Below are 13,445 nucleotides of genomic sequence, written 5' to 3' on the forward strand. Positions count from 1 at the left end.
TGCTAAGTCTTCATTTATTCACTCAAAATTTAAGGTTTTGTGTGCCGGTAATGCATTTTAACATTTTTAGAAGGTCTCTTTCTATAAGTCTATAATATATAACTAAACTATTGTTTTATGTAAAGTAAATAAGGTTTTCAAAATGTTTAAGAAGCTTCATTTAAAATTAAATTAAAATGCAAAACCCCCCAGACCAGTGGTCAGGACCTGGGCAGTGTGAGTGCCACTGAAAATCAGCTCACATGCCACCTTCGGCATAGGTGCCGTAGGTTGCCTACCCCTGCTATAGGCCCAGGAACTTCAATCAGGACAGGACAGCAAATAGTTAATGGCTCCGGCCTGCAGTCAGACAGAGCAACACAGCAGTTTAGAGGGATGAGCTTTCTGGCAGGGCAGATGGCAAAACCATCTGATATGGACCACAAACCAATGCAGGCCTCTTGGGGAGGCTGCCACCCCCAGAGGCAGGGAGGTACGCAGATGCAGGCTCACCTGATTCCACTGCATCCCAGCCCAGGGCCCTAACAGCGGCGGAGTGGTCCACCATTGGGTCAGCAGGGAATCCGGCCGCAACACGCTGGGCAGCTTGCAGTCAGTAATACAGCCAAACCCTATTCAACTTCCCTGGGCTCCTTCCTACACTCTCAGTCAGGGGGTACCTGCGTTCCGGAGTCATCGTTCATCTTGCTGGGGTAAACGGCTAGTGGCAGCCCAACAGCTCCTCGCTGTCCCCGGTGCCTGGCAGCTCCAGCAGTCCCTCCAGGTCTCCGGCACTGTAGTGGCCTCCATCGGATCTGAGCTCCAGCAACAGAGAGGAGACATCCTGCTCCTCTGGTAATTCTGCCCCAACTGAGCTGGAGGGCCTGACTTTTATATTTCCAGTACCTGTCCCACCCCTCTGCTTCCAGCAGGGCGGTCATGGGTGTCCCGACTCTGCTCACCAGAGGGCAATCGCAGCTCTCTTCCGCTCCATCAGGGAGGGAGACCTCACCCCCTCATTACACACCTTTTACCTGAGGTTTTCAAAGCGCACCTCCAACACTACTAAGTCTCTCCACGCCACTGAGAGGCAGGTAATTTTAGATCCATTGTATAGGAGGCTCTAAACTGAGGTGCAAAGAGGTTAAATAAAAAAACTGTCCAGGGTTGCAGAGTGTCATGTGCAAATCTGGCAATGAAAAGCAGAAATGCTAGATTCCATTCCTCTGCTCTAACCACTAGACAATAATAGCACAGGATATTAGGTAATCATGCTGTTGCACAAAATAAAAAAGTTTTCAAAGTGGGATTTCAAGGTTCTTTGCAGAGAAAGTCAAAGATTGCATTAGCCCAGCTTGCATTAGTAGCAGCTTTACATAATGAGTGAACTTCCACATTCCAGAGGAAACACTGGTAAATCCCCTAATGCAAAACAGAACAATCAGAAAGAATTGCCATACTTCTGTAACCAATGTTAGGACCTCACCGTCCATCCTCTGAGAACAGTGAACTACCGCATCTTCTGAGCACTCACACTCAAACTAGTTTAATTGTTAGTAATTTTTCAGAGATCAATATAATAATTTATAAAGCAGATACAATAGGCTAAAAACAAAGCATTGAATGAATACCAGTCAAGGAATTCTAATTGCATACAGCAACTTCAAGCTTACAAAATCTATTCAGAACTTGTAACATTATGGAAACAATAGGACCTGAAGCTCTTGTAGAAAACACTGATACAAAAGTATGGAAGCTCATTGTAGCTTAATTAGCAATTCATAATGATTCATGTGAAGTTAAGATCCTCAGCTTCAATGAGCACAAGTTTACTTTCATATCAGAATTATTATTTTCATAGGACTCAAATTGATTTCCTGTTGGTAATTCACAGATGCTCAGTCCATGATATGAAGTCTAACTGTTAGTCGCAGCTTCGCCCCTTCCAAATTACTGGGAAAGGCACACATACCAAAGTTGGATTTTAATGAATTGTTTATTAGGTGGCCATCTTGATCTGGGATAAAAACAAGGTGACCTCCAGGTTCTTGTTCCCCTACACAGAGCAAAAGACGAGAAAGTAGAAAGAGCAGGAATCTGTTGTTGCTAAGCAACTGGTTCCTATAAAGGCAGATGAGGGGAGAGGCCAGGGGATCTTGAGTCTTTGGGGGCTCAGGTGTCCAACACTCTCCCTCTGTGGTGTGGTACATCCTTTTCCACTGGTTACTGGCCTGCAGTAGCCACTCACTAAACAGAGCTGTTGTTTTGCGGTTTGTTTCTTATTTTCTTTTGGGAAGCAGACCTGCATGTGCGGACTCGGTCTGATTAGTTAGTTCAGACTTACACCCATAAATGACACAGCGAGGGGTCTGAGATAGGGTTACATACCTGTCTTCTACACCTGTGATGCACTGTTGGTATCCATCGCTGACCTTGCCAATCCAGATTCTGCAGCCTCTCCATCAACAGCACCTGAAGAAGGTAGAAGAACACCTTTGCCTTATCAAGTGTGTGTGCATGTGTTTCTATTCCAAATCTCCAGAGTCTTTAATCCATCCCCCTCCCCTTCCTTCCCTCTCCTTTAGTAAATAAAGTGTGGTTGTGAGTTTACATCCATGTGGTGGTTTCTTTTGTTCCAGCTCTGATAGATGGGCTTAAGGGAGGACCCAATGGAAGGTATACTGTAAGGCTCCCTGAAGTCTTCTGGTCAGATAGGCCCCTAAAAATCCTTACACAACAATAAAAGAAAATAAAAGTTAACAATCATACTGTTTGACTAATGATCTCTTTGTGGCTAAGCTGCACAGCAATATCTAACAGAACATGAGCCAGCTTCTGCTGACTTACTCATTGTTCCCCCATGGAATTGCACAGGGTGTCGGTCAGAATTGAGAGCAATATGTTTTGTTTTACATAACTGGGAGACATTTGGGAGAGGTGCTCTTTTTCTCTTTCCCCCCAGAAGGAGAGATACAGAGAGCAGCTCTGACTTCCCATAGCTCTGTCCTGATCCCTATCAATGCATTGGCCAGCTAATAATAATATTCATCCATGGAAATTCTCCAGGCCTCTGTATTACATTTGCAAATACAAGTACTGAAAACACAGCTTAACTACAATTTTTCTCTAGTTTAGAAAAATTTCAGGATGCCTAAATGTTACTCTCAAGCTTTTACCTTGTGTCAGGGTCCCTCCCCCCACTCTGAACTCTGGGATACAGATGTGGGGACCCACACGAAAGACCCCCTAAGCTTATATTTTACCAACTTAGGCTGAAACTTTCCCAAGGCACAAATTCCTTTTCTTGTCCTTGGAGAGTATTGCTGCTACCACCAAGTGATTTACATACAAATTCAGGGAAGGGTCACTTGGAATCCCTGTCCCCACCAATATATCCCTCCCAGCCCTTTCACTCCCTTTCCTGGGGAGGCTTGAGAATAATATACCAACCAATTGGTTAGCAATGTGAGCACAGACCAGACCTTTTGTCTTCAGGACACTGAAAATCAATCAGGTTCTTAAAAGAAGAACTTTATTATAAAGAAAAAGTAAAAGAATCACACCTGCAAAATCAGGATGAAAGGTAACTTTATAGGGCAATAAAAAGATTTTAAACACAGAGGATTCCTCTCTAGGGTCAGCTTCACAGTTACAAAAACAGGAATAAAACTACCTCTATAGCATAGGAAAATTCACAAGCTAAAACAAAAGATAACCTAACGCATTTCCTTGCTTACTTACAATTCCTGTGGTTTTAGATCTATTTCCAGGTATATTTTCAGGAGATGTTGTACCTGCAAGGTCTCTCCCTCCATCCAGAAAGGGAACAACAAAGAGACAGCACAAACAAATCCTCCTCTCCCCCTCCCCCCCTCATATTTGAAAGTATCTTTTTTCCTCATTGGTCCTTCTGGTCAGGTGCCAATTAGGTTATTTGAGCTTTTTGATCCCTTACAGGAAAAGTGAATCAGTACAGCTCCTAAGGAGGAATTTTATGCTATCTTTCTCTCTATATTTATGACACCTTGTATAGGTGGGTAACTTTTATTGTAGGGATCCTGCACTCCCAGGGGAATGGAATGGATGGTGTAATTATTTGATGTTGTAAAACACTTTAAAATGCTTAACTGAAAGGTGCTACAGAAAAATATTTAATAATTATTATTTTATTCTAATATGACAACAGTGTAATTAGAAAAGTTAATTTGGAACAGAAATAAATAATTCTGCTCCTTCAACTTGCTTCTATTATCAGTTTCCTGTTCCTCAAAATTGCTCTCTTGTATTGATTTCATTTCAAATTCCTTTCCTGTTATGTCTTCAGTGTTGATCATTCACATGATTTCCTCATTATCCAGACACCAAAGCTAAGCTGAAAAGGGCATCACAGTACACAAGAGTCATGCTTTCCATTAAGCATTATATGTCATGCATTTCCTTCATGAAAGAGTACAAATAAATAAGATTCACACAAAATTACAGAGAGGTTTCCATTTAGGTGTTAATAATGATAAAGGCAGACTGTAAGAAGAACACTGCACCCAAGCTCAAACTAGCTACAGGAATAAAGGGAAACAAGAAGACTTTTTATCAATATATTAGAAGCAAGAGGAAGACCAAGGACAGGGTAAGCTCACTTCTCAGTGAGGGGGGAGAAACAGTAACAGGAAAACTTGGAAATGGCAGAGATGCTCAATGACTTCTTTGTTTCGGTCTTCACCGAGAAGTCTGAAGGAACGCCAAACATAGTGAATGCTAATGGGAAGAGGTAGGTTTGGAAGATAAAATAAGAAAAGAAGAAGTTAAAAATCACTTAGAAAAGTTAGATGCCTGCAAGTCACCAGGGCCTGATGAAATGCATCCTAGAATACTCAAGGAGCTAATAGAGGATGTATCTGAGCCTCTAGCTATTACCTTTGGAAAATCATGGGAGACAGGAGAGATCCCAGAAGACTGGAAAAGGGCAGATGTAGTGCCCAGCTATGAAAAGGGAAATCAAAACAACCCAGGAAACTACAGACCAGTTAGTTTAATTTCTGTGCCAGGGAAGATAATGGAGCGAGTAATTAAGGAAATCATCTGCAAACACTTGGAAGGTGGTAAGATGATAGGGAATAGCCAGCATGGATTTGTAAAGAACAAGTCGTGTCAAACCAATCTGATAGCTTTCTTTGATAGGATAAGGAGTCTTGTGGATAAGGGAGAAGCGGTGGATGTGATATACCTAGACTTTAGCAAGGCATTTAATACGGTCTCGCATGCTATTCTTATCAATAAACTAGGCAAATACAACTTAGATGGGGCTACTATAAGGTGGGTGCATAACTGGCTGGATAACTGTACTCAGAGAGTAGTTATTAATGGTTCCCAATCCTGCTGGAAAGGTATAACAAGTGGGGTTCCGCAGGGGTCTGTTTTGGGACCGGCTCTGTTCAATATCTTCATCAACGACTTAGATATTGGCATAGAAAGTACACCTATTAAGTTTGCAGATGATACCAAACTGGGAGGGATTGCAACTGCTTTGGAGGATAGGGTCATAATTCAAAATGATCTGGACAAATTGGAGAAATGGTCTGAGGTAAACAGGATGAAGTTTAATAAAGACAAATGCAAAGTGCTCCACTTAGGAAGGAACAATCAATTTCACACATACAGAATGGGAAGAGACTGTCTAGGAAAGAGTATGGCAGAAAGGGATCTAGGGGTTATAGTGGACCACAAGCTTAATATGAGTCAACAGTATGATGCTATTGCAAAAAAAGCAAACATGATTCTGGGATGCATTAACAGGTGTGTTGTGAACAAGACACAAGAAGTCATTCTTCTGCTCTACTCTGCGGTGGTTAGGCCTCCACTGGAATATTGTGTCCAGTTCTGGGTACCGCATTTCAAGAAAGATGTGGAGAAATTAGAGAGGGTCCAGAGAAGAGCAATAAGAATGATTAAAAGTCTAGAGAACATGATCTATGAAGGAAGGCTGAAAGAATTGGGTTTGTTTAGTTTGGAAAAGAGAAGACTGAGAGGGGACATGATAGCAGTTTTCAAGTATCTAAAAGGGTGTTATAAGGAGGAGGGAGAAAACTTGTTCATCTTAGCCTCTAAGGATAGAACAAGAAGCAATGGGCTTAAACTGCAGCAAGGGAGCTTTAGGTTGGACATTAGGAAAATGTTCCTAACTGTCAGGGTAGTTAAACACTGGAATAAATTGCCTAGGGAGGTTGTGGAATCTCCATCTCTGGAGATATTTAAGAGTAGGTTAAATAAATGTCTATCAGGGATGGTCTAGGCAGTATTTGGTCCTGCCATGAGGGCAAGGGACTGGATTAGATGACCTCTCGAGGTCCCTTCCAGCCCTACAATCTATGAAGTCTTCTGTGTCAATGGAGTTACGATAGAAAGTCTATCCCATACTCAAGGCAGGATTGGCCTCTAATGCAATATCTAGTGTTTTGTCTAGTCTAATCATGTGTCTAAAGTAAAGCTCTTTGTGTCTAAAGTAAATCTAGGCAAATGAATTATATAAGTCAGACTAGATCAGTGGTTTTCAACCTTTTTTCATTTGCACACGCCTAAAAAATTTTCAATGGATCTGTGGCCCTTTAGAAATCTTAGACATAGTCTGCAGATCCCCAGGGGTCTGCTGAGCATGGGTTGAATACCACTGTTCTATGGTAATGCCAACCTTTCACGGACCCCCTAGACATAGTCTGCGTACCTCTAGGGATCAATGGATCACAGGTTAAAAACCACTGGACTAGATGATCATAATAGTCCTTTCCTACTGTCCTTAAAATCTATGGATCCTGGAAAAAATGTAAAGACATTATCCTCAGGTAATGTATTGAATATAAATACTCAAATATATTATTTTTCAAAAATTATCTGCTGAATATTTTCCTCCTGGCTTTAATCTCAAGAGATGGGGCTCCCACCACTTCCCTTGAAAACTCTATTCCATGGGCCCTCGTCCGTTTTGGAACAAGAGCAGCCACTATGGGCCTGATTTTTAAGGGTATGTAGGTGCTGAAAGCTGCAGATAGGTACTGCGTGGGATTTCCTAAAGTGCCTTAGCACCTAACATCCTCGAGGGTTCAAGTCACATTGTCCTAGAAGTGTTTCTGGATGGGCTTTGGCATGAGGACTGGAAGTCAAAGTGGGAAAATTCTCTCCTGCATTTCTCATTGGGTTTCAGATTTTCTGACCTGTGCATAATCGCCAGTCAGGAAATACTATGCTTTCCCCCACTAAAAATATTTTTCTGTGAGGATGCACTTCCTAAGCATGGAGGTAAGTTTTCAGTTGAAAATTTGGATTAAATGTAGTTTAACGCATACTGGGGAAAAAAACAGTATAGATAATCCTTTGCCACATGTCAAAATGCATAGAATCAAAGTGAAACATATGACGGGTTAGATCACAGAAACTCCCTTGGGAGCTGCCACCTGAAGCCCCTGCTTTCCTGCCGTGGCATCTTAGTGCCCTGCCTGCTTTGAGCCAGACTCGCTAGACTGCTGCAAACCCAGACCCTAGGTCTGAACCACGTCCCCTAACAGCTGTAGGCTTGACTGAAAGCAGCTAACAGAAGTGTTCTTGTCTTTAACTCAGATGCCCAACTCCCAATGGGGTCTAAATAAATAAATAAATAAATAAATCTGTTTTACCCTTTATAAAGTGTATACAGAGTATACTCATAAATTGTTTGCCCTCTATAACACTGATAGAGAGATATGCACAGTTGTTTGCCTCCCCTCACCCAGGTATTAATACATACTCTGAGTTAATTAATAAGTAAAAAGTGATTTTTATTAAATACAGAAAGTAGGATTTAAGTGATTCCAAATAGTAACAGACAGACCAAAGAGAATTACCAAGTAATATAAAATCAAACATGCAAATCTAAGTCTAATCAATATAGTAGACCATAACCTTTACAGAGATATGTTATATGGCACAGGTAGCATAAAACATATTCCAGTTATGTCATATTCCCATAAAGCATTATGGGGTACAGCATCACAGAACATACACTCCATAGTCATAAGTAAGAATATGCATTTATACAGCCCCTTGCTTACATGACTAAAATATGCACTGTGAAAAGAGGCACAATAGATTAGCAGAAAAAAATATTTTCTCCTTGAGTATAGTAACTCTCAGATTAGCTACTCTTCTTCTACCTGATTCCTTGAATAATTATCCGAGTAAGCATATGCAGATTTCTCAGTCTGTTACAGCTCAATGCATTTAGTGGATGCTTCTGCTCCCATTAATATCAGTGTTAAAATTCCCATCGACTTCAGTGAGCAGGAGCAGGACCACAGAGCTTTATTTATCCTTTAAGGTGGGTTTCTCCATAGGTTTCTCCTTTTGCATTTCTGAGGGCCAAATTCTGATTTTATTTACGCTTGAAGTCAATGAACTTGTTCTGAATTTATAAGGATGTAAAAAATCAGAATCTGGCTCCCAGTCTTCATATTCCTAGTGTCCCTGAGCTAGAACTGTATCCAATTAATTTCTTTTAAGTCCTTGGTTTGAACTATAACTATACAGGTAAAAGACTAGTTGGCCACACAAATGGCATGGGACAGCCCTTCACCATCAGTAAACATATTCTCTGCACCTGTACCTAACAATTTCCCAGAATACATCTGGACTCTGCAAGAATTTAATTATACCTCTTACTATTCATGTTGAGAAAGTGATTGTGAGGGTATGTGAATTTAGGGACATCGTGGAGGAAGAGCAATGTTAGAATGATATGATAGCAATGTACAGGAAGAGCAATGTCCTCTTTTGTTAGGTGCTCTGCCATCGACTCTGGAACTCCAAAGTGGCAAGAGGTGAAAGCGGAGTTGATGGGGGAGTGGCAGCAGTCGACTCGCCACTGTCCGCACGGCCAGGTAAATCGACCTAAGATACGCCGACTTCAGCTACGCTATTTGTGTAGCTGAAGTTGCATATCTTAGGTCAACTCCCCCACCTCCAAGTGTAAACCTAACCTCAGTCACTTACCATATTGCTGTGACTTTACTGCTCTCTTATATGTAAACATCTACCCTCCTTCAGGGCCCCATAACACCAGCTGTTATCGGGGCCTTGCGTGTTAAGATGGCCTAGTGGTTAGCACACCTACTACCCTCTCCCAGAGGATCGCTCTTACAGTGCTGGCTCACTTCTACTAGAGGTACAGTGAGCAGTACAGGTGGTTCAAGTCCCTCCTTTAGTAAGGGCAGTGGTAGGGGAGCCTGAGCCCACCCTCTCCACTAGGCTCTGACCCAGGGCCCTAAAAGGTTCAACAGTGCCTGGCCCCCAAAGGTGCCCTCTGAGTTACCTCCCCTGGGTCACTTCTTGCTGCTGCTTTCCTCTCTCAGCAGTCAGTCCCAGATACAGTGAAAAGAAAAGGAAAAGGTAACCAAACCATTACCCCAAAAGGACTCAGCATACAGTCACACTCCCTATGGGAGGCTTCTCCAGCACCCTTCTCAGGAGCGTTCAGGATAGGTCTGTCCTGTTCCTCAGCCTCCCCCTTCTGAATGGGGTTGCTCCCTTTTCAACCTCTTCTCCAGTTCGAGCCTGGTCTGCAGAGATGGAGGGGTGGGGCTACCTGGGCCCAGTACTGTCCTTTAACCTCTTTCAGCCCAGTGTGGTGTTTGGATACCCCATTACACCACATTGATGAGTTCAGCTGAGATTCAGTATTACCAGCAAGACTAATATCTATCTATCTATCTATAGTCACAGTTTCAGGCTAAGTGCACAAGTCTTCCTTCTATATGGTCTCTGAAGGGCACCCACATAAGATTTCTGGTTCCCAGATGTCACCTCTCTTGGGCAAAGACCCGGATCTGCCTCCTTTCCGAGTAGGTTTTAAGGCTGCACATCTCCCAGCCTTACACTGTGATATCCCAAGCAAGCCAGTCTGCCAAAAGGCCAGGCCTGTGCTGTGCTTTCTCTCTGAGGTTATTGCCATAGTCACAAATTACCACACAGCTCTTTCTAAGTAAGCCCATTTATTCTTAAGGCAAAAGTATTATAGAGAAAACGTAAAAAAACAGAAGTTCCTATATGCATGCAAGCAGCTTACCAGAGGTCTCCCATCAATCTTATGGGGCCCTAGTAGGCCAAAGTCTTTCCAATCCTTCTGCAAGGGTTGTGACCTTCGCTTAGACAGAAGGTCCTGTCTGTTTTCTGGATCAGAAAGAAGCTGCTGAGTCAATTTGAATGAAGCCTTTTTTATGCCAAAGCCCTTTCTTTGTCTGTTGGTCTCTGAAAAACCCAGTCTGAGCAAGTATATGCAAGACTCTCCGGGGGTGGTACTTGTCTGGAGGTGCTTAAAACTTAAGTGATTCACCTTGAGCATCCCCTACTGTTTTTGATTCCTGAAGGAGTTGTGATAACCCTCCCCCATGGAACAGAACACAACCATACATACAATCCCTGGCCCACTGTGATACATAAACTACATACAATATGTTCCCCCAAAAATACTGCATGCGGTTTTAATATCTGTCACACACATCTACCCCCATGGCAATTACATCTTTAATTGCTGTGTAGACAAACCTGAGACAGAAAGTATAGTATTACGGTGAGGAACATGAACAATGGGACTGAGGTTTTCAAGATACTAAAGGAAACCGGTGCCCAACTCTCACTGGAATTCAGTGGAAGTTGAGTATCTAACTCCCTTAGGTTTCTGACTGGGATATCAAAACCAGGATGTACTTTGAAAGAAGAAATTGCTCAGGATGAGGCAGGGTATAAGAACTAGAATGTTTTTATTCAGTTGACTTTATCACATATCTAAATGATATGGAAGATGGAATTCTCACCAAGGGGATAGCATTTGTTGAGTGAGAAGGATAGCCAATATACAGAAGGGAATTTAAGAATGACTTGGTTATTCAGGGTGCATAGACAAATCAGTAATCGATTTTCATTTAAAAGAGAAGGAATCTTAATGACAGGCAAGGTTCTGCGGAAAAAATAATATTTGATCATGTGATTAAAGACTGTATTGTAAAGTTTATGCACAGGCAACCTTAATTCTGCCATTTCTTAACTTTTTAATGCTTGACTTTGCAACCTTAATATTCTTTAAATGTCATATTTTGTGTGTAATTTTCTAGGTTTAGAAAAACAAACTGAAAAAAATCTACCATGTAGAACTGTACTGATGCTCACACATTTCATCAGCAAGTTTAGTACCTTTGGATCCACCACACAGACCTCTGTCACTTGAGGTAGTGGAGTAACTGATATCAGTAGGTTGCCATCCTGTGCATGGGCCAACCACTAGAGGAAAATGAAGCACCAACTTGCCAGTTGGTTTCACAACTGTTTGTTGACAATGGATGAATATTGAGGCCCAGGAATACTGGCTTTTATTACAGGTTCTAGGGGTAGGTGCTCTACTGGTTACAGATCCTCTACCCCATACCCTCAATGCCTGACCTCTTCTGCCCCTGGCATGTCCTTCCTCTCCATGTCCAAATCCCAGTCTCAGTCTACAACCCCCGCAGTGCCTTGACACAATTCTCCAACTCCTTGTCTCAGATACCCTACCTTCCACTTCCTCATCCCAGTCTCCCCCTGTGGCACTGTGTACCTCAAAGCTGTATGTCGGAAACCCCTTATTCACCCATCATATAATTATATTTCATACAAAGCATGCCATGTAAGATATCAAATGAAAAGTCATGATCTGCTGAAACCCATTGTTCTGTCAAAATATATACATCATTAGTGTGTAGGAAGTTATGAGATTTTGTTGTATGGTTGTTACTGAAATATGTTGTAGTTTGAGCGTCTCCACAGCTACTTCTCCAGTGACAATAAAGAAAGTAACCCACTCCCAGGAAGGTGTTAAATGATCATTAATCAGCAGGGGAATTGTAATCAAGGGATTTACAATGCTGTAAAAGAATTGTGCAAGCACCACACAATGGGGGATTGCTCAACCATGTGACTCAGCAGAGCACACCTCCAGCGGAGGGCAACAAAAACGATTAGGGGGCTGGAGCACATGACTTATGAGGAGAGGCTGAGGGAACTGGGCTAATTTAGTCTGCAGAAGAGAAGAATGAGGGCAGAGTTGATAGCTGCTTTCAACTACCTAAAGGGGGTTCCAAAGAGGCTGGATCTAGACTGTTCTCAGTGGTAGCAGATGACAGAACACGGAGTAATGGTCTCAAGTTGCAGTGGGGGAGGTTTGGGTTGGATATTAGGAAAAACTTTTTCACTAGGAGGGTGGTGAAGCACTGGAATGGGTTACCTAGGGAGGTGGTGGAATCTCCTTCCTTAGAGGTTTTTAAGGTCAGGCTTGACAAAGCCCTGGCTGGGATGATTTAGTTGGGGATTGGTCCTTCTTTGAGCAGGGGGTTGGACTAGATGACCTCCTGAGGTCCCTAGCAACCCTAATATTCTATGATTCTATGTCTGGGCTAGTGTTTTCCAGGCACACGGACTGAGGATATAAACTAAGGGACAGCGGCATCAGGTTTTTACCTTTCTCCTCCCCCCCTACTCTGGAGGGAACAAGAAGACTGGAAAACAGAGACTTGAACTGAGGAGACTGGTCCCAGGCTTAAAGGGGAAGCCCATGTAATAGGAACTGTGACTACCTGAAACATCCAGTGGGGTGAGAAAAACTGCTTGGCCCAAATACTGTCTAGACTAATAAAGTTTAAGATTTAGACTGCATGCTTACCTTTTTATTTTCTTTGGTAACTATCTCTGACCTTTTATGCCTACCACTTATAACCACTTAAAATCTATCTTTCTGTAGTTAATAAATCTATTATATATTTAACCTAAAACAGTATGTTTTGGTTGAAGTGCTTGGGAAATCTCTGCTCAGTTTACGAAGACTAGCATGTGTCCTCTCCACATAGAGGGAGAGGCAGACTGGGTAATGAACTCATACTGGCTAGGCTTCTGGGGTACAGGGCTGGGGAGATTTACTGGTACCTTTCTCCATATGATTCATGAGTGGCTCAGGGAGCATCCATGTAATTTAGCTGGGTGTGGGGCTCCACATGAGTGATAACAGCACCTGGAGGGGTTTGCTGTTTGTCACTAGCAAAAGATTGAAAGAAACAGCCCAGGGTGGAGAGATAAGAGGGCAGAGCAGTACCCTAGTTCCAGGTTGTACCCCGGGGATCCCGTCACATCCCCTCAGCGGTCTCCCCCATCCTGGCTCCTCAGCATTCGTATTCCAGTCAAGCAGTTTCCTCCTTCTCCTCCTCACTGCCTGGGCACCAGCAGCAGAAGCAGTGAGAGCATAAGAGAAAGAATCTCCCTGCACTCAGATCCTGTGCCCAGTGCCACAGCAGGGAAAATCCTGCTCAGCCCCCACAACCTTCAGAATGAGCATCCTCAGTTTAGACAGAATCTTCAGAGAATTTAGCTGCCAAACTGGAAAGATATTTCCGAGCATGTGCAAATTGAGATTTTCAGAAGCT

The 13,445-nt window shown here is 42.7% G+C and overlaps 1 protein-coding gene across 1 annotated transcript in view; it reads right to left on the minus strand.

Annotated features, from left to right (window-relative positions):
• The window catches only part of LOC115658035 (sodium/hydrogen exchanger 2-like), a 70,268-nt gene extending 69,454 nt beyond the window's left edge, over positions 1 to 814 (minus strand). The window contains exon 1 of the mRNA XM_030576495.1: positions 660 to 814. Coding sequence (XP_030432355.1) covers positions 660 to 683 — 24 coding nt within the window. The 5' untranslated portion in view covers positions 684 to 814. The remainder of the gene's footprint in view (positions 1 to 659) is intronic.
• Between the last annotated feature and the right edge of the window lie 12,631 nt (positions 815 to 13,445).

The sequence above is a fragment of the Gopherus evgoodei genome, chromosome 9 (genome assembly GCF_007399415.2).
Source record: "Gopherus evgoodei ecotype Sinaloan lineage chromosome 9, rGopEvg1_v1.p, whole genome shotgun sequence".
NCBI lineage: Eukaryota > Metazoa > Chordata > Testudines > Testudinidae > Gopherus > Gopherus evgoodei.